Genomic DNA, 25,119 nt, shown 5'->3' on the forward strand with positions numbered 1-25,119 from the left:
GCTATGACTGGATAGATAAGAATGGAACCAGGCAAGTGCAATTCCACAAAGCTGGAAGACGGTGGAGAGGTGTTGAAGGAGGAGTTGTCAACCAGGTCAAAGGCTGCAGACAGGTTGAGAAGGACGAAAAGGGATAGTTTACTTTTGTCACAATCACATAGAATGTCACTGTGACTTTGATAAGAGGCATTTCAGTACTATGGCAGGGGTGGAAACCTGATTGGAGGGATTCAAACATGGAGCTCCGGGAAAGGTGGGCACTGATTTGGGAGGCAAAAATACAATCAAGGAATTTGGAGAGGAAAGGAGGTTACAGATGAGGCCATAATTTGAGGAGAGGGGTGATGTTAGCAGATTTGAAGGAGGGGGGACAGCGCCTGAGGACAGAGAACAGTTAACAATGTCACCTAACAAGGGAGCTAGGAAGGAAAGTCGGGTGGTCAGTAGCTTGATGGAATAGGGTCGAAGGAACAGGAGGTGGGTCTCATGGACAAGATGAGCTCAGAGAGGGCATGAAAGGAGATACGAGGGAAACTAGAGAAAGATGCGAGTTCAGGGCTAGAACGGGGGAAACTTTAGAGGATGTTTGGCTCAGTGGGCTAGGGGAAGGGAGGGAAGAGGCAGAGGTCACTTATCAGATGGCCCAAACCTTAGTGACAAAACAGTCCCTGAGCTCCTCGTACTTGTTGGAGGTGAGTCTAGAGGGGATACTGGAGAGGTTTGCAGTAGAAAAACAGGAGTTTGAGCTGCACAGAACTGCGCCATTTACTCACCTCATACTCTCAGTGTAACAATTTAAACTACAATACTTTAACTGAGATCTTTTTGCTTAAAAAAGATTTACATGTCAACAGACAAGGAGCCTAGAATTGGAGTTGACTGAGCCTTTGATTTGGAAAATCGTCAGGCATCTCACAAAAGCACAATGAAAAAAAAAATGGAAACCAAGTCAAAGGAGATATTAGGAGTGTGCACTAAAGCTTGGCTTTAAGGATGGTCTCGCTGCCTGACAGTGTGGTGGAGGCAGATTCAAACGAGACCTTCAAAAGAGAACTGGATAATTATCTGAAGAGAAAGAAATTGCAGGGCTACAGGGAAAAGGCAGGAGTGTGAGACTAGCGGAGTTGCTCTTGCAAAGAACTGGCACAGACATGATGGGCCGAATGGCCTCTTTTTGTGCATTCCATGATGATCCTGGAATAGTGAGCAATTTTGGCAGAGGAGAGCAAATATTGGGCTGGATTTTAAGAAGCCCTCGATGCCGGGATCCATGGCCTGGGGGGGGAGGTGGGGGGGGTGCAGGGGGAGTTGTGTGGTCAGATAAACATCATGGGTGCAGGGGATGGTGGGAAGGGCTGCAGTTTAAACTTTGTGCAGTTTGTTGGGGAGACGGGAGAGGGAAGGTCAGATAATAATGGTGTGCTTTTGGAGGGGAAAAGGGCAAATAATTAAATTAATTGTTACTGAGGGGAGTGGGAGAGGGGCAAAAGAAATGTATTTATTTAATTTAATTCAATTTGTTTTTAAATATTTAAATAAGCCTGTAGAGCTGACAGCCCTTTAAAAAAGGCGTCAGCGCCTGCGCACAGGCAGCTGATGCCTTTGCTGGGGAAGGACAGCCCACCTCTTCCACGTGATTAAAGGGGGAAGAGGGTTGCCCGCTCCAGCTATATAAATGAGCTGCCGCGCTTGAGATTACGGCGGTTCTTTGGCGTGTGACCCATGTGGGTGGGCCGCCAAAATCGGTGGCGAGCTTACAAAATCCAGCCCATTGCTTTGTGTAGTCTATCAAGAAACGACTGAAGGCACTGAATGCTGCAAAGGCTATGGGCCCTGACAATATTCCGGCAATAGTACTGAAGATCTGTGCCCCAGAACTTGCCGCGCCCCTATCCAAGCTGTTCCAGTACAACTACGACACTGGCATCTATCCGGCAATGTGGAAATTTGCCCAGGTATGTCCTGTACACAAAAAGCAGGACAAATCCAACCGCCAACGACCAATTACCGCCCCATCAGTCTACTCTCAATCATCAGTAAAGTGTTGGAAGGTGTCAGCAACAGTGCCATCAAGCAGCACTTGCTTAGCAATAACCTGCTCAGTGACGCTCAGTTTGGGATCCGCCAGGGCCACTCAGCACCTGACCTCATTACAGCCTTGGTTCAAACATGGACAAAAGAGCTGAACTCAAGAGGTGAGGTGAGAGTGACTGCCCTTGACATCAAGGCAGCATTTGACCAAGTATGGCATCAAGGAGCCCTAGAAAAACTAAGGTCAATGGGAATCAGGGGGAAAACTCTCTGCTGGTTGGAGTCATACCTAACGCAAAGGAAGATGGTTGTGGTTGTTGGAAGTCAATCATCTCAGCTCTAGGACATCACTGCAGGAGTTCCTCAGGATAGTGTCCTCGGCCCAATCATCTTCAGCTGCAGCATAAATGACCTTCCTTCAATTATAAGGTCAGAAGTGGGGATGTTCGCTGATGATTGCACAATGTTCAGCACCATTTGCAACTCCTCAGATACTGAAAAAGTCAGTGTAGAAATGCAGCAAGACCTAGACAATATCCAGGCTTGGGCTGATAAGTGGCAAGTAACATTCGCGCCACAAAAGTGCCAGGCAATGACCATCTCCAACAAGAGAGAATCTAACCATCTCCCCTTGACATTCAATGGCATTACCATCACTGAATCCCCCACTATCAACATCCTAGGAACTACCATTACCAGAAACTGAACTGGAGTAGCCATATAAATACCATGGCTACAAGAGCAGGTCAGAGGCTAGGAATCCTGTGGCGAGTAACTCATCTCCTGACTCCCCAAACCCTGTCCACCAACTACTAGGCACAAGTCAGGAGTGTGATGGAATACTCTCCACTTGCCTGGATGGGTGCAGCTCCATCAACACTCAAGAAGCTCGACACCATCCAGGACAAAGCAGCCCACTTGATTGGCACCCCATCTACAAACATTCACTCCCTCCACCACTGACGCACAGTGGCAGCAGCGTGTACCATCTACAAAATGCACTGCAGCCATGTACCAAGGCTCCTTAGACAGCACCTTCCAAACCTGCAATCTCTACCAACTAGAAGGACAAGGGCAGCTGATGCATGGGAACACCACTACCTGCAAGCTCCCCTCCGAGTCACACACCATCCTGACTTGGAACTATATTGCCTTTCCTTCACTGTCGCTGGGTCAAAATCCTGGAACTCCCTTCCTAACAGCACTGTGGGTATACCTACCTCACATGGACTGCAGCAGTTCAAGAAGGCAGCTCACCACCACCTTCTCAAGGGCAATTAGGGATGAGCAATAAATGCTGGCCTAGCCAGCGACGCCCGCATCCCATGAATGAATTTTTAAAAAGCCAGATTTGGTGCTGAATGGCTAAACCAGTAGTCTGCCATATCAGTTAAGGCCTGCATTCCTTGGACTTAAAGGAGCAGAGTTGAGGACCATATCAAGGAAAACGGCCAGGGTGAGAGAGTAGAATGGTTTTAATGAGGTCTAGGGTATCAAAGGTGGAGATGAGGGTGTGCTTGAGCAGACTGTTAGCTGCAGAAATGTTGCGGTGAATGTTCGGCCAAAGGCTAGACAGATGGGATTCTGAAAGTGCAGTTAGAAGAGAGTTTTATCCAGGGCGGACAAGGAAGGAAGTCGGGCTGAGCTTAGAAGAAGGATATGGATGGAGAGTGATACAAGGAACACTGTGGTTATAGCAATGCTCACAGCCCAGACTGTAGTAACGTGGAGGGAAACTATGTTGCCAGTTTGTAAATGTGAGAAGAAAAAATATTTTCTTCAAACATCTATATTTTGAAGTCGAATATTTAAACATGATTGTTAATGTTATATTAATTATATGTAATTGTATGCAGGTGGTGGGCATTAACTGGAGATTGTGGTTAACTCTTAACTACCCTCTGAAATGATCTACCACCCACTCAATTCGAGGGCAATTAGGGATGGGTGACAAATGCTGGTCTTGCCAGCAACACCCACATACCATGAAAGAATTTTTTTTTAAATCACTTGTGCTCCTATAAAAAGAAACAGACTGAAATTGAGTATTTTGGGCGAGGAGGTGCATGCTTATAATGTGTTTCTCTGTAAATAAATGCTTATAAAAATGTATAAAGATTGTCTCCAGGTCTACCCTTCACCACCTAGCTTTCTGGACTATAACAGTGATTTTTAATCAGAGAAACTGGCATATCAGAGTTACTGAACCCAAATATGTGAGCAGCCTGCACTGATATCAATAATAATATAGGGGTAGATTTTCTGATTGACATTGGCATGCTTAATATGTTCACACCACATTCCTCCCTGCACTATTTTTAAACAGGTGTAAACCAATTTAAATTAAAGCTGAATGCCTGCATAAAAATAGCAGACAGAGGGTATCTCAAGTGCATTAAGTATTTGTACGTGAACTTCGATGATTGATAAATACACCCTGGTCTTTAATCCAGCAGTGATTTTTTTTCTTTGTTTCCCCAACTTCTCCTGAATATAGTGATGGTTACACTGGTGCCAACTGCCCTCAAGTACCTTGCCTTAGTGCCCTTCCTTCCTTTGTGTGCTTGGACAGTGAATCCTGAGAGGCTTTAACACTGAGGGGGGGGGCATCACAGTTTTGATTATTTGCCATCAAGGATTGTTGATCAGGAAGGGAAATACTGGCTGTTATTTCTCCTCTTTAACTCAGGGCTACTTTAGTCAATTTTACCACCCCTCCATGTTTGCTTAATCAGCCACTGACAAAGGAATGCTTTCTTTAAAGCGATGATCATTTTTCTCAGTAACTGTAATTTGTAATGTCGAAAATGTAGCTTTAAACAAAATCAAAATTACCTATTTTGCAATGACATGATTAAATGTACCCCATTATCTTGTAATTTTCTAATATTTTTATTAAGTTTTTACTTCAAGTCTTTCGCCTCTTTCAATAGCCTGGTCTTCAATTGGATATTTTTACCTCATACCAGCTGGAGAGAGTTTTCAACCTCAGCTCTGCATTCCGAGCCGTTTGAGAACTTTCAGCATGCAATCTGTGCCTCAGCTGGAGTTCACTGCGAGGATGGCACATCCCCTCATGGTGATTGAGAGCTTCTCTGCCTTTTCCCACTAGAGATTGAATTCTCAAACCTTTATTGCAGGCAAGTCTGGCGTTTATTTTAATTTATTAGCCAATTCTTTCTATGTTTTCTATTATGAACTGCTCAGAACAGCTATGGGATTGTGCATTCTTTGTTGGCAGATGGAAATTCATTGATTCTTATGAATGGATTTGTTTTAGTCATTTACCTGCTTATTGAAAATGCCGTTGGAAGATCTCTCCTGAAACATTTTAGAGGCTCAAGTCTCCCTCTGAACTTGGAAACTATGCAAATTATGAACTTTTGAGCATTTTATGAGATCATTTTTGTTTATGGGAAATTATGTTTATTAGAGACTATAAGCTGGCAAACAACCTATTTAAAGTACACTTGAGGGTGAATTTTCCATTTCTACACTCTGGGAATACAAATTAGGAAACTGCGCAGACTAACTCATGATTTTTTATCCACTAATTTTAAGAGGCAGAAAATTCCCATTTAACTGCTTTAAGGCAGGAATGTAAAAACAGGAATCAGCTGACAATGAAAAAAGTGGTAGGGTGTGTCTGTAGGCATTAAAGAGGCTCCAGTTGGATCTGGCAAGGAGGCTGATGTCACGAATATGGTATCGGCTTGAGGTTTGATGGTTTAAAAGGGGCCAACAGCAGTTTGTGTCTCATTTGACTGATTCCCCACTCCCTCACAAGGCAGCAATACCTTCATCTCCCAAAACCGCCAGATCCCAGTTAGCCTCAACACTATCAGACCCTGCGCCCAAACACTCAAGAACTTCCTGCCCAATCTTTGATTCTCATCTTCAGAATTTCCTTCACCTCCCCCTATTCCCAGATCATGGAATCTCTGCTCAGTATTGACAATACTTTCATCACATTGACGATCTCTTCAACCATCACTGATACTTTCTTGGTGGGTATGAACAAATCCCAACTTTCAAACCACACCCACAGTGTGATTCCCAAGCAGCCCTAGTGCTCTCAGACCTTGAAACCTCCCTCCTGAATTTTCTCAGATCCCAGGACTTCTCCCCTAGTGATCCCAGGACCTACCCCAATCTTCTTACAACCTCTCACTTTCATATTCCCATAATCCTAAGATCTCCCTTCCTGTACACCCACACTCTCCCCCAAAATATTGACTGATTCCAGAGACCCTGGGCTGGATTTTTAAAGCCCACTGAGTGCAAGTGCGGGTGCGCGTGCCATTTGAAGATTACGTTCTCGGAAGTCGGCACTAAGACCCATCACCTCCAGATCACAAAGCCATTTTTAAAGGGATGCCAGGAGGCAGGGAATGGCAACCCTACATGCCTCCAATTAATTGCCTACTATGTTCATTATGAAGCTTTTTAACGGGCTTGTTAGCAGCAGTTTGGGAATTTTAAAGATAAGGAACGAGGAATGCCATGTGGGGAACACGCCAGGGTGTGCAAGATATGAACACTGTGGGGAGCCATGTGGGCTATGGGAAAGGGTGATTAAAATAATGTTGAGGCACAAAATAAATCTTATCTGCTTCCAATGTGCTACAGGATAATCATTGCTGCAGCTGTGAGACTTGCTTTCCTTAGTGGTGAGTGGCAGGAATATAGTGGGGGATGTGAGTCCGCTGGCATCACTTGGGGACCTGGTGGTGGCAGAGGCAGGCCTGGTGAACGAACAAGTTCAGCAGTGAGGGGACACAGTTGAGAAGAACCAGTTGCCGTGTGAGACATTTGCCAGAGTGAATTTGGAAATTTGGTGCACGTGGGAATTCAGTGCAGAGGGGGAAAGAGGGGCTCATTTTCCTATCTTTTTCAGCCTCCAGCAGTTGGTGAGTCTTCTTCCTCTGACTCCAAGGTAGGTGAGTGCAACTTTCCATTACTTCAACTTGAATTATTAACTAATTGACCAAAAAAATATTGTACAGAGATGGCAGGACCAGTGATGCGCTGGAACTGCAGCATGTGGGAATCTGTGGAATGCACTGCAATCCCGGACAACCATGTCTGCAGTACGTGACTGCAGCTTGCACGACATCAGCTCAGAATAGCGGAGCTGCAGACATTGCGGAGCATCAGGGAGGGGGAGAGTTACCTGGACATTATGTTCCAGGAGGCAGCCACACCCCTTAGGGTAGGGAGAACATTAGAGATGACAAATGGTCAGGGACAGGAGGGTGTGACTGCAAGTGAGGCAGGTAGGGGGAATCAGTATGTAGTGATGGAAGAGCCTCAGCCCCTGACCTTATCCAACAGGAAGGAGGTCCTTGATACCTTTGTGGATGAAGAGAAGGACTGCAAGGTGGATGAGCAGACTGACCATGGCACCATGGTGAAAGATGCCTTTCCAGTGGGGGGAGTGAAGAGGAATGTGGTTGTGATAGAATACTGTATAGTCAGGGGATAGATACTGTTATCTGTAGCTGCAACCGGGAGCTCCAACGGCTGTGTTGCCTGCCCGGTGCCAGGATTAAGGACATCTCCTCGTGGCTGGAGAGGAACCTGGAGTGGGAGGGGGCAGATCCAGTTCTCGTGGTCCATGTGGGAACCAATGACAAAGGTAGAACCAGAATTGATGTTCTGCTTAGAGAATTTGAGGAGTTAGGGTCCAAACTAAAACGCAGAACATCAAAGGTAATCATCTCCAGATTGTTACCTGAGCCACGCTCAAATTGGCACAGTGTCAAGCAAAGAACAAGAACAAAGAACAGTACAGCACAGGAACAGGCCATTCGGCCCTCCAAGCCTGCGCCGATCTTGATGCCTGCCCAAACTAACACCTTCTGCACTTCCGGGGCCCATATCCCTCAATTCCCTTCCTATTCATGTATTTGTCAAGATGTCTCTTAAACGTCGCTATCATATCTGCTTCCACCACCTCCCCTGACAGCAAGTTCCAGGCACTCACCACCCTCTGTGTAAAAAAAAACTTGCCTCGCACATCCCCTCTAAACTTTGCCCCTCGTACCTTAAAATCTATGTCCCCAAGTAACTGACTCTTCCACCCTGGGAAAAAGCTTCTGACTATCCACTCTGTCCATGCCGCTCATAACTTTGTAAACCTCTATCATGTCACCCCTCCACCTCCATCGTTCCAGTGAAAACAATCCGAGTTTTTCCAACCTCTCCTCATAGCTAATGCCCTCCAGACCAGGCAACATCCTGGTAAACCTCTTCTGTACCCTCTCCAAAGCTTCCACGTCCTTCTGGTAGTGTGGCGACCAGAATTGCATGCAATATTCTAAATGTGGCCTAACTAAGGTTCTGTACAGCTGCAACATGACTTGCAAATTTTTATACTCTATGCCCTGACCGATGAAGGCAAGCATGTCGTATGCCTTCTTGACTACCTTATCCACCTGCGTTGCCACTTTCAGTGACCTGTGGACCTGTACGCCCAGATCTCTCTGCCTGTCAATACTCCTAAGGTTTCTGCCATTTACTGTATACCTCCCACCTGCATTAGACCTTCCAAAATGCATTACCTCACATTTGTCTGGATTAAACTCCATCTGCCATTTCTTCGCCCAAGTCTCCAACCGATCTATATCCTGCTGTATCCTCTGACAATCCTCATCACTATCCGCAACTCCACCAACCTTTGTGTCGTCTGCAAACTTACTAATCAGACCAGCTACATTTTCCTCCAAATCATTTATATATACTACAAAGAGCAAAGGTCCCAGCACTGATCCCTGCGGAACACCACTAGTCACATCCCTCCATTCAGAAAAACACCCATCCACTGCTACCCTCTGTCTTCTATGACTGAGCCAGTTCTGTATACATCTTGCCAAATCACCTCTGATCCCGTGTGACTTCACCTTTTGTACCAGTCTGCCATGCGGGACCTTGTCAAAGTCTTTACTAAAGTCCATATAGATAACATCCACCGCCCTTCCTTCATCAATCATCTTCGTCACTTCCTTAAAAAAAGCACCTTAGAGAACTAAATGCGTGGCTCAAAGAGTGGTGTGAGAATAAGGGGTTTCGATTCTTGGGGCACTGGCATCAGTACTCAGGGAAGTGGGAGCTATTCCTTTGGGATGGGCTTCACTTGAACCGGGCTGGAACCAGTGTCCTGGCCGATCACATAACTAGGGCTATGGACAGGACTTTAAACGAAGTGGGGGGTGGGGTGGGGTGGGTAGTGGAGGATTTGGGTAAAGGAAAATTTAGAAATCCAAAGAGAGAGGTCAGGGCTAGTGATATGATGTGGGTAACTCCCAACAGAATGGGACAAGAAGGGACAGGGAGTTTAACAAAAATTGTACATTGGCAAATAAGGTCATTGCAGGAAATAGAGGTAAAAAAAAAAATGAAATTAAAGTTGCTTTATCTGAATGCGCAAAGCATCTGTAATAAGATAGATGAACTAGTGGCACGAATAGAGGTAAATGATCTAGATTTAATTGCCATTATCGAGACAAGGTTACAAGGAGATCAAGGTTGGGAAATGAATATTCCAGGGTACACAATATTTCGGAGAGACAGACAGAATGGCAAAGGAGGAGGGGTAGCCCTGATAGTAAACAATGGCATAAGGACGTTAATAAGAAGGGATCTGGCCTCAGAAGATCATGAAGTAGAATCAGTTTGGGTAGAAATTAGGAATAGCAGGAGGCAGAAACACTGGTGGGAGTACTTTACAGGCCCCCTAACAGTTGTTATATTATTGCACAGAACATTAAATGGGAAATTATTGGAACATGTAAAAAAGGTAATGTATTAATTGTGGGGGACTTTAATCTGCTGGGACAATCGAATTAGCAACAGTGGTCTAGAATTTGTCGAATGTTTTCATGACAGTTTCTTGGAGTAATACGTTGTAGAACCAAATAGGAATAAAGCTATCTTCAATCTGGTATTGTGTAATGAAACAGGGTTAATAAGCAATGTCATAGTAAAAGATCCATTGGGAATTAGTAATCATAATATAATTGAATTTCATGTCAAGTTTGAAAGTGACACAAACAAGAACACTAAACTTAAACAAAGCCAATTATGAAGGTATAAGGGGAGAACTGGCTAAGGTTAATTGGGTAAATAGACTGGAAGGTATGGCGGTAAATGAACAGTGGGAAACATTTAAAGAAACAATTCAAAGGGTTCAACAAAAGTACATTCCGTTCAAAAACAAAAACTTGTCAAGAAAGACCCATCCATGGCTCACTCAGGACGTTCAGGAGAGTATTAGACTAAAAGAAGAGGCTAACAACCTTGAAAAAAAATAGTAGCAAGTCTGAGGATTGGGAGTGTTTTAGAAACCAGCAAAGGGCCATCAAAAAGTTGATAAAAAGGGAAAAAATAGAGAGTGAACTAGCCAACAATATAAAACAAATTGTAAGAGCGTTTATAAGTATATAAAAAGGGAGAGTAGCTAAAGTCGAGGTTGGACCCTTAGAGGCAGAGATAGGAGAAATCATCATGGGGAATGAGGAAATGGCAGAGGCATTGAACAAATATTTTGTGTCTGTCTTCACAGTAGAAAACACAAGTTCCATACCAGAAATAGGCAGTAATCTAGGGCTAAAAAGAGTGAGGAAATTAAGGATATCGATATCAGCTGAGAAAAAGTATGAGAGAAACTTGAGGGAATAAAATCTGACAAGTCCCCGGGACCAGATGGCCTGCATCCTAGGGTTCTAAAAGAGATAGCTGCAGAGATAGTGGATGCACTGGCTATGATTTTCCAAAGTTCCTTAGATTCAGGAATGGTCCCGTCAGATTGGAAGTTGGCAAATATTACACCACTTTTCAAGAAAGGAGGTAGAGAGAAAACAGTGAAATACAGGCCATTTAGCCTAACATCAGTCATTGGGAAGATGCTGGAACAATTATTAAAGAAGTCTTAACATTGCACTTGGAAAAGCATAGTATGATTCGAACAAGTCAGCATGGTTTTACTAAAGGGAGATCCTGTTTGACAAATTTATTAGAGTTTTTTGAGGACATAACTAGTAGGGTAGATAAAGGGGAACCAGTAGATGTAGTATACCTGGATTTCCATAAGGCATTTGATAAGGTGCCACATACAAGATTCTTTTCCTTTCCTTATCTTTTGGGCCTCCTTATCTCGAGAGACAATGGATACGCGCCTGGAGGTGGTCAGTGGTTTGTGAAGCAGCGCCTGGAGTGGCTATAAAGGCCAATTCTGGAGTGACAGGCTCTTCCACAGGTGCTGCAGAGAAATTTGTTTGTCGGGGTTGTTGCACAGTTGGCTCTCCCCTTGCGCCTCTGTCTTTTTTCCTGCCAACTACTAAGTCTCTTCGACTCGCCACATTTTAGCCCCGTCTTTATGGCTGCCCGCCAGCTCTGGCGAACGCTGGCAACTGACTCCCACGACTTGTGATCAATGTCACAGGATTTCATGTCGCGTTTGCAGACGTCTTTAAAGCGGAGACGTGGACGGCTGGTGGGTCTGATACCAGTGGCGAGCTCGCTGTACAATGCGTCTTTGGGGATCCTGCCATTTTCCATGCGGCTCACATGGCCAAGCCATCTCAAGCGCCGCTGACTCAATAGAGTGTACAAGCTGGGGATGTTGGCCGCCTCGAGGACTTCTGTGTTGGAGATACGATCCTGCCACCTGATGGCAAGTATTCTCCGGAGGCAGCGAAGATGGATTGAATTGAGACGTCGCTCTTGGCTGGCATACGTTGTCCAAGCCTCGCTGCCATAGAGCAAGGTACTGAGGACACAGGCCTGATACACTCGGACTTTTGTGTTCCGTGTCAGTGCGCCATTTTCCCACACTCTCTTGGCCAGTCTGGACGTAGCAGTGGAAGCCTTTCCCATGCGCTTGTTGATTTCTGCATCTAGAGACAGGTTACTGGTGATAGTTGAGCCTCGGTAGGTGAACTCTTGAACCACTTCCAGAGCGTGGTCGCCGATATTGATGGATGGAGCATTTCTGACGTCCTGCCCCTGATGTTCGTTTTCTTGAGGCTGATGGTTAAGCCAAATTCATTGCAGGCAGCCACAAACCTGTCGATGAGACTCTGCAGGCACTCTTCAGTGTGAGATGTTAAAGCAGCATCGTCAGCAAAGAGGAGTTCCCTGATGAGGACTTTCCGTACTTTGGACTTCGCTCTTAGACGGGCAAGGTTGAACAACCTGCCCCCTGATCTTGTGTGGAGGAAAATTCCTTCTTCAGAAGATTTGAACGCATGTGAAAGCAGCAGGGAGAAGAAAATCCCAAAAAGTGTGGGTGCGAGAACACAGCCCTGTTTCACGCCACTCAGGATAGGAAAGGGCTCTGATGAGGAGCCACCATGTTGAACTGTGCCTTTCATATTGTCATGGAATGAGGTGATGATACTTCGTCGTTTTGGTGGGCATCCGATCTTTTCTAGTAGTCTGAAGAGACCACGTGTGCTGACGAGGTCAAAGGCTTTGGTGAGATCAATGAAAGCAATGTAGAGGGGCATCTGTTGTTCACGGCATTTCTCCTGTATCTGATGAAGGGAGAACAGCATGTCAACGGTCGATCTCTCTGCACGAAAGCCACACTGTGCCTCAGGGTAGACGCGCTCGGCCAGCTTCTGGAGCCTGTTCAGAGCGACTTGAGCAAAGACTTTCCCCACTATGCTGAGCAGGGAGATTCCACGGTAGTTGTTGCAGTCACCGCGGTCACCTTTGTTTTTATAGAGGGTGATGATATTGGCATCGTGCATGTCCTGAGGTACTGCTCCCTCGTCCCAGCACAGGCAAAGCAGTTCATGTAGTGCTGAGAGTATAGCAGGCTTGGCACTCTTGATTAATTCAGGGTTAATGCTGTCCTTCCCAGGGGCTTTTCCGCTGGCTAGAGAATCAATGGCATCACTGAGTTCCGATTTGGTTGGCTGTATGTCCAGCTCATCCATGACTGGTAGAGGCTGGGCTGCATTGAGGGCAGTCTCAGTGACAGCATTGTCCCTGGAGTACAGTTCTAGGTAGTGCTCAACCCAGCGGTCCATTTGTTTGTGTTGGTCAGTGATTATGTCCCCTGATTTAGATTTGAGGGGGGCGATCTTCTTGATGGTTGGCCCAAGAGCTCTCTTCATGCCATCATATATTCCTCAGATATTTCCGGTGTCTGAGGCCAGCTGAATATGACTGCATAGGTGTTGCCAGTAGTCATTTGCGCAGCGCCTGGTTGTTCTTTGTGCAGTGCTTCTGGCTGCTTTAAGTGCTGCGGATGTTAAATCGCTGGGGGCTTTCTTGTAGTTCAACAGAGCAATGCGATTAGCGGCTATGACAGGTTCCAGCTCTTCATTATGAGATTGAAACCAGTCTGCATTTCTCTTCGCACTTTTGCCGTAGGTGGTCAAGGCTGACTCATAGATGGCGTCTCTGATGTGGGCCCACTTGGTCTCAGCATCCCCTGTGGGAGTGTTTTGAAGGGCTGTTACAAGTGAATTTAGAAATTTTTGTAACAGCTGTGGGTGAGAAATTCTGCTCGTGTTGATGCGCGGGTGGCCCTTCTGCTTGGAATGATGCAACTTCTTTGGTCTGAGTCTAACCTTGCTGCACACCAGGGAGTGGTCGGTGTCGCAGTCCGCACTGTGGAAGCTGCGTGTGATTTGAACACTGTTTAAGGAGGCTTGCCTTGTGACGATGAGGTCCAGCTGGTGCCAACGACGCGATCTTGGGTGCCTCCATGAAACCTGGTGGCAGGGTTTAGTGTGAAAGAACGAGTTGGTGATGCAGAGGTTATGATAGGTACACAACTCAAGCAGTCTCTGCCCATTCTCATTCATCCTTCCAACGCCATAGTGCCCAAGGCAGGAGGGCCATGAGTCATGGTCGGCCCCAACCCTGGCATTAAAGTCCCCCAGCAGGAACAGGTGTTCGGTGTTGGGGATGCAGCTAATTATATTATGGAGTTCCTCGTAGAACTGGTCTTTAGCTTCAGGTGGGGAGCTGAGTGTTGGAGCATAGATGCTGAGTAGGTGTACTGGACCAGAGGTGGTGAGCAGTCGGATGGACAGTATGCGTTCCGAGCCATTTGAGGGAGGCTCTGTCATGCTGAGCAAGGAGTTTCTGATGGCGAAGCCCAATCCATGCTGTCTTGGTTCTTCAGAATCCCTGCCCTGCCAGAAGGTGGTGTAGTCTTGCTCTGCTGGAGATCCACTCGCAGGCAGGCGAGTCTCCTGAAGTGCTGCAATGTCCACATTGAGTCTACTGAGCTCGTTATTAATGATGGCGGTCTTCCGAGAATCGTTGATTTGTGTAAGGTCTTCCGACAGGCCAGGACACATAGTTCTGACGTTCCAGCTTGCAAAGCGAAGGGCTGGTACCTTCTTTCCTTTTTTCATGTTGTTTGGTGCGGTGTATCAGTCCACCTTTCGGGCAATGACCCTGAGCTCCAAGCACCCATTGAAGCAGGTAGACTGTGGTGGGACAGAACCTTATTGACCGGGGGCTGCCCGGTTTGAGGCGGACGGTAGCTGTCCAGTGAGGTGCAATGACCTCTCCCACCAACAAAGGCAACCCGTGGCGCCCAATCTCTACGCCAATTTAGCTGGACTTATAACCCGTAACTGCTGCCTTCCGTGTTGTGTCAGTCGCTGTGAGGCAACTATGGAGTGACCTCTCCATGGCGCATGCCTGGGCAAATTTATGGAGGTTGAGAGTTGCCCAGTCGTCAAAACCCCCCTCTCGGCCTTTCTGGTGGGGTCCAAAGGAATGCAGGGCACGACGTTTGGCACCAGTATGGCTGTAGGAACTGCCGGAAACATGCCAAAGGTGACACATGACCGCCTACGGGGTTCCGCTCCGGATTATCTGTTAGGGTTTACTCCCTTAGCCTTGGTCTCTCCCGAGACGCCCACAAGGCAGTGGGGTTGTTGGGGCCCCTACACAGGTGTAGGATGGTGCCGGTGGGAGGAGGGGATGCGAGGGGGAGGGGTAGAGGGAGGGGGGGGGCTGGGGAAGGGGATGCGGGGGGAAGATGGTGCGAGGGGGGGCGGGCTGGGACGGGGGGGGGTGGAAGGGGGGAAAGTGGGGGGGGGGGAAAGCGGGTGCAGGTAATAAGTCATTTCCTCAGTGCCCACCATCGACATCCGGAAAGCTCATCCACGTCCTTCGGGAGGTGAAGCATCTTTTGGCAGACTTAGAGGTGATTACATTCACTAAGGGTTTTTTTTTGCAGTGGTTTAAATAAAGGCATGCAGCATTGCCGACAGTGCGCTGCAGAACCTTTCCGAGCCATCTCCCGCGGGCGCTTTGAAGTTGCGGCCGGGGGGCCGTTCGTGGATTTTTTGGGTGTTCGGGGCACCTTTTCTCAAGACTTCGCTAGGGTCCCGCTGCTCCTTCTTCACCTCAATGGACTTACCGCACGCCGTGGCTGCAGACACTCTGGGCGGTGAAGACAGCAGGATCGGAGATTAAATTATCGACAGCTGTGCTCTTCAGTTTCGTCAGGATCAATTTCATTGAGAAAACAAAGAGCAGGTGTGGCTGGGGGAGGGCAGTGGGCCCAGGTAAAATACACTAAACTGTTAGCTTTTAGTTAGGGCTAAAATGAACTGATTTAAAGAGCCAGGGGAGTTTAAACAGTTTAAGAGGGTAGATTGGGGGAGAAAACATTAGGAATGGGAGCAGATGGCCATGGATAACAGTAAGGGAGCTTCCTAGGGAGCTTACAGCCCAGAACCCCTACAGCCTGCTAAGATCAGGTGTCTCAGCACAGGCCAGGAGTCAATCCTCTGGCTTTACTGCTCACTGTGGCTCCGAGACGGGGGCTTTACCTCTGCACCATCTTTGTTCCTCTCAACAGGAAGCAATACAAGATTAATAGGCAAGATCAGGGCTCATGGTGTTGGGGGTAATATATTAATGTGGATAGAGGATTGGTTAACAGACAGGAAGCAGAGAGTGGGCAGAAATGGGGCATTTTCAAGTTGGCAGGCAGTGGATAGTGGGGTGTTGCAAGGATCAGTGCTGGGCCCTCAGCTATTTACACTCTATATTAATGACTTGGATGAAGAGAGAGAGTAATGTATCTAAGTTTGCTGATGATACAAAGCTCGGTGGAAAGGTAAGCTGCGGGGAGGATGTAGAGAGGCTGCAAAGAGATATAGACAGGTTAAGTGAGTGGGCAACAAGATGGCAAATGGAGTATAATGTAGAGAAGTGTGAAGTTGTTCACTTTGGTCGTAAAAATAGAAAAGCAGAATATTTTCTGAAAGGTGTGAAACTGCTCAGTGTTGATCAGAGAGACTTGGTACTCGTACAAGGAATGCACAAAGTTAACATGCAGGTGCAGCAGGCTATTAGGAAGGCAAATGGCATGTTGGCCTTTATTGCAAGGAGATTGGAGTACAGGAATAAAGTCGTCTCAGTAAAATTGTACAGGGCTTTGGTTGAGACCGCAACTGGAATATTGTGTGCAGTTTTGGTCTCCACATTTAAGAAAGGATATACTTGCACTGGAGGCAGTGCAGCGAAGATTTACTAAATTGGTGCCTGGCATGAGGGGGTTGTCCAATGATGAGAGGCTGAGTAAATTGGGCCTATATTCTCTGGAGTTAAGAATAATGAGAGGTGATCTAATTGAGACATACAAGATTCTGAAAGGCCTGGATAGGGTAGAAGCTGAGAGATTGTTCCCACTGGTCAGGGAATCTAGAACACGGGGACACAGTCTCAGGATAAGGGACCAATCATTCAGGACTGAGATGAGGAGAAATTACTTCACTCAAAGGGTTGTGAAATTTTGGAATTCTCTACCCCAAAGGGTTGTGGATGCTCCATCATTGAACACATTTAAGGCTCGGATAGATAGAATTTTGGTCTCACAGGGAATCAAAGGATATGGGGAGTGGGCAGGAAAGTGGAATTGAAGCCCAAGATCCGCCATGATTGTATTGAATTGGGGAGCTGGCTCGATAGGCTATATGGTCTCCTTCTGCTCCTATTTCTGTGTTCTTGTGTTCAAACCCCAGCTGAGGGAGTTCAGGTGGGAACGGGCTACTGTGACATTGGATAGAGCAGCCAGGATGAGCTGCAGCAGATGCGACCTCCTGAACAGTTGGAAGGCAGAGGAGCACAACGGGGGACTGCAAAGGGAAGAAGGCGCAACATGGTCATCAGGTCTATTACCCAAGAGTCAGCTACCTGCAAATGCCAGAGCGTCAGTGCCATAGGAGGCTACACCTATTCAGGCAGATGGTCTCGGACCTTTGTGCTCTGATCCACAATGACCTGAGGCTTCATGGCCCCATGGCAGTCCCTTACCTGCAACCATCAAGGTCACCATTGCCCTGAATTTCTATGCAACCGGGTCATTCCAGGGATCTTTTGCGGACCTAGGTGGCATCTTGCAGTCAGCTGCTCATCACGCCATCAGGCAGGTCACAGATGCCATATGCCAGAGGACGGGTGGCTACATCCACTTTGACACAGATGGGCCAGCACAAGCACAGAGGGAATTGGATTTCGCCTCCATTGCTGGATTCCCCTAGGTGAAGGACATCATCAATTGTGTTCATGTGGCCTTCAGTGCACCCTGCAACCAGCCAGTGAGATCCATCAACAGGAAGGGCTTCCACTCTCTCAATGTCCAGCTGATCTGCAGCCACAACAAGAGCTTCCTCCATGTGTGCGCTCACTTTCCTGGCAGCTTCCATGACTCCTTCATCCTCCGCCAGGCTACCTTGGACCTTCACTCCAACCACCAAAATGCGTGGATGCATCGTCGGGGACAAGGAAAATCTCTTGAAGACATGGTTACTCATCCCTCTAAGGAACCAACAGACAGAGGCACAGAGGCGATAAAACCAATGCCAACTACTCAGCAGGCCAATTATTGAGAAGGCCATCAGGCTTCTGAAGAAGTGATTCTGGTGCCTGGACTGATTGGGTGGTACCATTCAATACCCTCCTGCAATGGTCTCGGTCATTGTGGTGGTCTGCTGCACTCTAAATAACATGGCCCTCCAGAGTGAGGCCCTGGAAGGAGCCAGCCCATTGAGAGAGGAGCAGGAGGTAAGAGGAGCAAGAGGAGGCAGGGGGGGATAACTCGGAACAGAGAGGTGTCCCTACTACAGGATGAGGTGGCCTCCTCCTGCCACCCTCCAGGAAGAGGATCTCCCTCACCACCTCCAACATTAGATCTAGGTCAGCATTGATGCAGCGAGGGTCTGCCCTGCCCCTAGTGCCAGCCCTCTAGCTTCCCATGACATCTCATTTCCCTCTGGTGCTGTGGAATGCAGATCTCTCCCTCAGGACAACCAGCAGCCTCAGTGATGGCTGCCATGGGAGACTACATGAGTCCCACACTTGTTCTGACTCACCTCCATTCCCAGCGCTAAGTGGACAGGAACCTGTCTCCATACCAATTAAGGGCTCACCCATTTGAAAATTGCAATCTGAATCAGTTTCCCACCAGAGGCGGGGTTCTGACCCAGAACGAGACCCGGTTCCTGTTTCCCGCCTCCGTAACAAAAATTCAGCCTCCCATTCCTGTACTGCCAGACTCTAGCCCACTTCCCAGTGCTCCTAGACTTGGTATAATATTCCTGTGTTTACAAAACCGATGACTCAACATGAGCAACACCAAGGGATGTCTGCTTGCACATAGAGTGAAAGAGCACTATACATAGATAGCGAAGAGAAGAGAAGCTATTATCTTTTGCTTGCAAAAGACCTGCACGAAAGCTACAAAGAGAGTAGATTAAAATGTGGTGTTCATTTATAGCACCAAGAACATATCAGTGTTATTTGAAGAGATCCTCAATGGAAGCATCAGCCAAGCTCCCATTTAGCATACCAGAGCCTGGACATGATACTTCTGATCAGTTACTTACTATAGGACACAGGTTACCTGTAATTGAAAGCTTACAGTTGGCTTATTCTTTTTCACAAACAACTAATCTGAGATGTGATCTTGCCACTCCAATAGCAACTTGAAAGTGCAGTAAACTCACCTCTCACAGCTGCCAGTTTATTTGGATCTAATGATTTCAGACCTTGCTGTTTGCTTCCTACTGCACTGCTCGTTACTAGAACCTCATCAGTGAACAGGTTCCTGGCCAGGTAACGTGCTGCCAGCTTTGGCTGGGTCTTCTGACTGGCTTTTAGTATAAATGCACCAGGTATTTTAACATTGCGTTTGGGATTCCCCAAAAACCCTTAAGAACAAAATAGAAAACAGAAGTCTGAAAAGGATGAAATTCCACTTAGGGTCAATTACTCTCTCACAAACAAGACATATCACACCAGCTATATATTATTTAATATAAGTTAAATTTAAATTTTTGGGACAAGTTAATTCGTTCAGGGTGTTTCCCTAGAAAACTTATACATTGATATCCTACTTACACTATCACTAATCTGTCATGAACAGATCTGGAAAGAAATTGATACCAACCCGGATTACACTGCCTCCTTCACACCAGGAGACTGTGCAACATGCTAGCCAAGTCAATTTATTCAGTGTGTGTGGGCAAGTTATTCAACCGTGGAAATAACACAGCCTTCATCAGCAGGCACATTTCTCACGAGGGGTCACTGGATAGGACTTGAGCATGAGTTCTAATATAGGCCAGGGACTTGAGGTAAATGGTAGCATCCCCTGCTGCTGAGGTTCAGGCCTGGGATTGAACCCAGAACCCTCTTGATCTGGCTGAGTATGTGCCACCATAGCAGGTTTATTTACCAACATTCTATTGGAGAAAGTTGATGTACCCACTCACTCCCACTAAATCCAGCATGTCTTGTGTATATATATTCTACAGTGTCCAATCAAATTATATGAACCATTTTCTTTCTCAATTAATGGATTGGGGCTTCATGTGATGTCATAGAATACAAGCTATGCTTGGATTGTTCATTAGTGTTATTTGAACTTGGAGGTACTCTGTATACTAGAAGCCCCCGCCTGTTACTCTAATGAATGCAGGCGACGTTTGTTCAGGTTGTTCTATTTTTGTCAGTGGGTTTTGTCTGTCTAGGTGGTGACAGATCCTCCAAATCAGTCATATTATCTGCTCAAGTATTATTGTATCAGAACTGCAGTTCTACTTTACTTCAGGATTTGAATTAGTGGCACCAGCTTTAATTTCATTGGAATGAGCTAGAATATTCTGTACATGTTAATTAACATTTTTCTTACAGTCAAATACAGCTTAAAACTGATCTTAAAGTGGGCTTCATTGTATAACCTTATTGAAGTTGTCCTATTTAATTAAGACTTATGGACTTAAGACATTCCCCCACCATTACTCCCAAAAATTTCCTTGAGTTGAATTAGTAGTATCTGACTTCTGAGTAAGATGATTGAGGGGTACAGCCTCATCCCAGGTCTTGAACCCATAACCCAGGCTCTGACTTCAGGTGAGATGTTAAACTAAAGCCCAGCCGCCAGTAGCAAATTGGTCACCAGTTATCCATTCAAGCTGACTGTTCTTTCTAGTGAAGTCGTGAAAAGGAATGTCATGTGGGGTATATGACAGGTGGCTGGTTCACTCCCACTCATTCTGTTCCCACCCGCCCCCACTGAAACTGTAAGTGCTGACACTTTCCTCCCTAACTTATTCTATTCTTTCTCTTTATTCCATCAATTTTTAATCCTGTCATTTTTGGGTTCACTTTTCTGCTCTTTGAGGTTGATAATGCAGTCCCAGTACAACTCAACTTCAACCACTGTTCATGAGGTCAGGTTGAGCTGCTCGAGTATCTTTCGAATATTTCTTGGGTGCTCCTGATGCATTACGTATGGTGCACTGGGACTGCTATAGGCCAGAATGTCAGGTGCCAGAGACCAACAAAAAGCTGCTGGTCGCATATGAAGCATTAGTGTTTTTTTCGAGATTTAGACTCCTTTGCTGATAGTTAGCAGCTGAGGACCAAATCAAAGGTAGGTAAATACGAAAGGGAAACCCTACAAAGAGAGAACCAGCTATATCCAAATGTTGTAGTGGGTTTTCCTTTCAGCATCCGTTGGCAACGGGCACAGTGAATTTGGAGCACTAGTCAGGTGCTCCAGTTGCATTATGGTAAGGACCCATATTTGCATAATTTTTTTGTCACCTTAATGAGCCTTCTGCGCATTTTGTGTGCAGACTTTAAATGCCAGTATGATTGGGGGCCTGCATTGGGCGTGATGTGAAAATCACTGGGCGTGTGGTATGCCTCAGGGCTCTGTGCCAGTAATATGGGAGCTGACACCTGATGTGCTTCAGAATACCAGGTACACATTATGGCATTATTAGCTGCTTGTAGTGAGCCTGCATAATAGTCATTGCAGCTGTGAAATATTCCATTGTACATACCACATTATAATGTTTTAATATGAAAGGCATTATGTAAATGCAAGTATGATTGATTAGTTTTATTCTAGGTATTCATTTCTCTTTTTTTAACCCTTGCCCCATTTCACTCTACTGTTATCCTCCCTTTTTCCTTCACTAAGTACATCATGAATTTCTAACTGTATTTAATTGCAGATGCAATAGTGTTGAGGTTCCCTGATCGCCTTCGAGCCTGAAAGTACCTGTTGATGATCAAAATCACATCATCCTGCTGTACTAAGCAATGAATACAAGCAAGGAGTATGTGCATGAAACAGATACACTGTCGATTCAAGCTATTTTACTGGGGAAGGAAGTGCACCAGCCCTGCCAAATCATTTAACAGGAAAATAATACATGAAAGAACAAGAGTTAATGTTTCAGGTCTGTGACCTTTCATCAGAACTGGCAAAGGTTAGAAATGTAATAGGCTTTGAGCAAGTGAAGGGGGTGGGGGGAAAGGAGAACAAAAAGGAAGGTCTGTGATATGGCAGAGGGCAAGAGAGATTAAATGACAAAGATGTCATGGAACAAAAGCAAATGGAGTACTAATAGTTGTAGTAAAAGACAAAGCATTAGTGCAGAGAGAGTGTTAATGGCAGCCAATCCTTTCCCCTCCCCCCTTCACTTGCTCAAAGCCTGTTATATTTCTAACCATTGCCAGTTCTGATGAAAGGTCATCGACCTGAAACATTAAACTCTGTTTCTCTCTCTACAGATACTGCCAGACGTGCTGACTATTTCCAGCACTTTGTTTTTATTTCAGATTTCCAGCATCCTCAATATTTTGCTTTTATTACCGAAAGAACACGCATCTTCTCCATCTAAGAGAAAATAGTTGAGTCAAGGCTTAAAAAAATGTAAGCTAGTGTGATCATGATTTGAACAAAAACAACAGTTCTTCAAGCCACATTATTCACTGAGGGACTAACCCATTTATCAACTAAATGGCACAGTACAATACGGCAATAGATTTTCTCACTGACCAGGACTGAGAAATGTAACGGGGTCTCTCTGGATACAGTCAACAGAAATTCCAAATTTGCTCTGAACAGCGTGCGTAATCTTGTACACAATTATAGAATAAGACCTTTCCGTTCCTCATTATAAAGGAATCAGTAAAAAAAAAAAAAATCGGGTGACTTGCTACGTAAAGACAAATCTTACTTACCAAAGCTATTCTTTGAAAGGTCAAAGGATGAATGTTGTGGCATTGGATCCTGTTTCAAAGCCTCCATATTATTGATACAATCCACTGCTAATTCAATGGTCTGGCAAGCATTTTCTTCTGGTTGAGAAGTTTTTTTTATTTCTAGCTGCTGGAGCACTGATCGTTGACCATGGCTGCTTTGTGCTTTGCTCATTTTATATGCAGCTGGTATAGATTGCAGCCTCTGACAAGGATGCTGAAGCCCTGGGTTTGGCACAGAGTGTTGTGGCACCAGACCTGGCACTGCTGAACTAGTTGCTGGCATCAGATTTTCAAGGATCTTTTCCATGGAATGAAAGGATGCTGAAACATTTGATTTCTCATCAGCTTTTGCAGCAGCAACATCATCTTCATCCTGAATTATTATTGGTTCATTACAGTCACTTGGTTCACTCTGATCAGTTGAACTGGAGCAGTTGATCCTCTTCTTTCGCTCTTTCACAGCAGATTTTGGTACCATTTTCCTTTTCAATTTCTGGTTATAAACATTGGAAAGAGATGCCAAGACTTGCCTCTGCAGCAAAAGTAAACATATTAAAATCAATTGTCATAAGTCACCACAGTTATAACTATATGGAAACAGGCTGGGGTTCTTTTTTCTAGAAAAGACAAGGCTGAGGGATGACCTAATAGAGGTCTTTGAAATTATGAAGGGTTTGATAGGGTGGGTAGATGTCAGGAAGATGTTTCCACATGGAGGAATCCAAAAATAAGGGCCATAAATATATGATAGTCACAAATAAATCCAGTAGGGAATTCAGGAGAAATTTCTTTACCCACAGAATGGTTAGTATATGGAACTTCTCCACCATAGATTCAAGCTAGGTAAGTATAAAGGAATAGAAGGTTATGCTGATAGAGTTAGATGAAGAAGGGTGAGAGAAGGCTCGTGTGGTGCATAAACACCTGCATAGACTAGTTGGGCTGACTGGCCTGTTTCTATGCTGTAAATTCTGTATAATTCTAGTGCTTTATAGTGTTAAAACAGATTAATTCAATGGGCCGAATAAGGGTCACTGACCCGAAACGTTAACTCTGCTTCTCTTTCCACAGATGCTGCCAGACCTGCTGAGTGAATCCAGCATTTCTTGTTTTAATTCAATGGGCCTTTCCATCATAACTGCATTAAAATATGCACATTCTTTCAGAATGGCAGTTAGTTTCATTCAGTTAACGTGAGAACTCCACATACCCTCAGAGCTCAATTAGACAATTGCATGACCTTCTCCCTTCCCACCCCAGCTTCCAGAACGGTCTCTCTTCAGTTTTCTTTTACACATACCTTGGAGTCAGAGAGACGGCGGACCTGTGTGGAAGCAGACCAGATTGGGAGGATATAAATCGGGGCCGAGGCTCGGGGCCTACACTTACCTGGGAGTCGGAGAGGCGCCGGACCTGTGTGGAAGCAGACCAGATTGGGAGGATATAAATCGGGGCTGAGGCTCGAGGCCTACACTTACCTGGGAGTAGGAGAGGCGCCGGACCTGTGTGGAAGCAGACCAGATTGGGAGGATATAAATCGGGGCCGAGACTCGAGGCCTACACTTACCTGGGAGTCAGAGAGGCGCCGGACCTGTGTGGAAGCAGACCAGATTGGGAGGATATAAATCGGGGCCGAGACTCGAGGCCTACACTTACTTGGGAGTCGGAGAGGCACACCAGTCAGCTGCTTGGAATTGGCGTGCGCTGGGTTTGAAGGAAGAGTGAAAAAAAAGCAAACAGTGACATCACAGCAAAGTCGTAAGTGGATTGGTCGGTGAGTATCTATTGTAAGGGTCTGTGTGCAAATAGCTAGATTAATTCACTACTTTTAGGAAAGGTGTGAAAATAGCTGGAATATAGAAAACATAAAAGCTGGTGAATCTGCTGTTGTGTTTTAGTTTAAGGGGTAAGGTTTATTGTATTACAAGGTTTAAATGAGTACAGTAAGTGCTGTTGAGGTACGGCATTAAAGAAATTCACAAAATAATAAATTTAATAGTTAATTAAAACGCATTAAGGATGGCAGGGCAGGTGATGTGTTAAAGCTGATGTGGGAGCTGGTGGACACCAGTGTGATCCAGGGCAAACATGTCTACAGTAAGAGTCTGTGGCTTGAGGAGCTTCGGCTCAGGCCGAGCTACAGACGTTGTGATGCATCATGGAGGGGGAAAGTTACCTGGACACTTTGTGCCAGAAGGCAGTCACACCTCTTAGGATTGGGTCATCTGATTTGGTCAGGGACAGGGGGATGTGATTGCGAGTAAGACAGGTAAGGGATTTGAGAAGGCAGAAGTGCAGGAGCCTCAGCCCTTGCAATTGTCCAACAGGTTTGAGGTTCTTTCAGCTTGTATAGATGAGAGCAAGGGCTGCAGAGTGGATGAGCAAACTGACCATGGCTCTGTGGTACAGGAAGCCATTCAAGTGTGGGGAGTAAATAGGAATGTAGTGGTAGTAGGGGATAGCATAGTCAGGTTAATAGACACAGTTCTTTGCAGCAAAGCGTGAGAGTCCAGAAGGCTGTGTTGCCTGCCCGGTGCCAGG

At 45.9% G+C, this 25,119-nt stretch overlaps 1 protein-coding gene across 6 annotated transcripts in view; it reads right to left on the minus strand.

The window, feature by feature from the left end:
• Nucleotides 1-25,119, minus strand: part of LOC137374385 (BEN domain-containing protein 2-like) — a 140,285-nt gene that overhangs the window by 42,701 nt on the left and 72,465 nt on the right. For all 6 annotated transcript variants that reach the window (XR_010975814.1, XM_068040398.1, XM_068040400.1 and 3 more), the window contains 2 exons: nucleotides 22,558-23,110; nucleotides 19,023-19,226 (listed from right to left, as the gene is read on the minus strand). Coding sequence is in view for 5 of the 6 variants with exons in the window: in XM_068040398.1 (XP_067896499.1) it covers nucleotides 19,023-19,226; nucleotides 22,558-23,110 (757 nt within the window). In the remaining variant the exon portion in view is untranslated. The remainder of the gene's footprint in view (nucleotides 1-19,022; nucleotides 19,227-22,557; nucleotides 23,111-25,119) is intronic.

This window comes from Heterodontus francisci, chromosome 10 (genome assembly GCF_036365525.1).
Source record: "Heterodontus francisci isolate sHetFra1 chromosome 10, sHetFra1.hap1, whole genome shotgun sequence".
NCBI lineage: Eukaryota > Metazoa > Chordata > Chondrichthyes > Heterodontiformes > Heterodontidae > Heterodontus > Heterodontus francisci.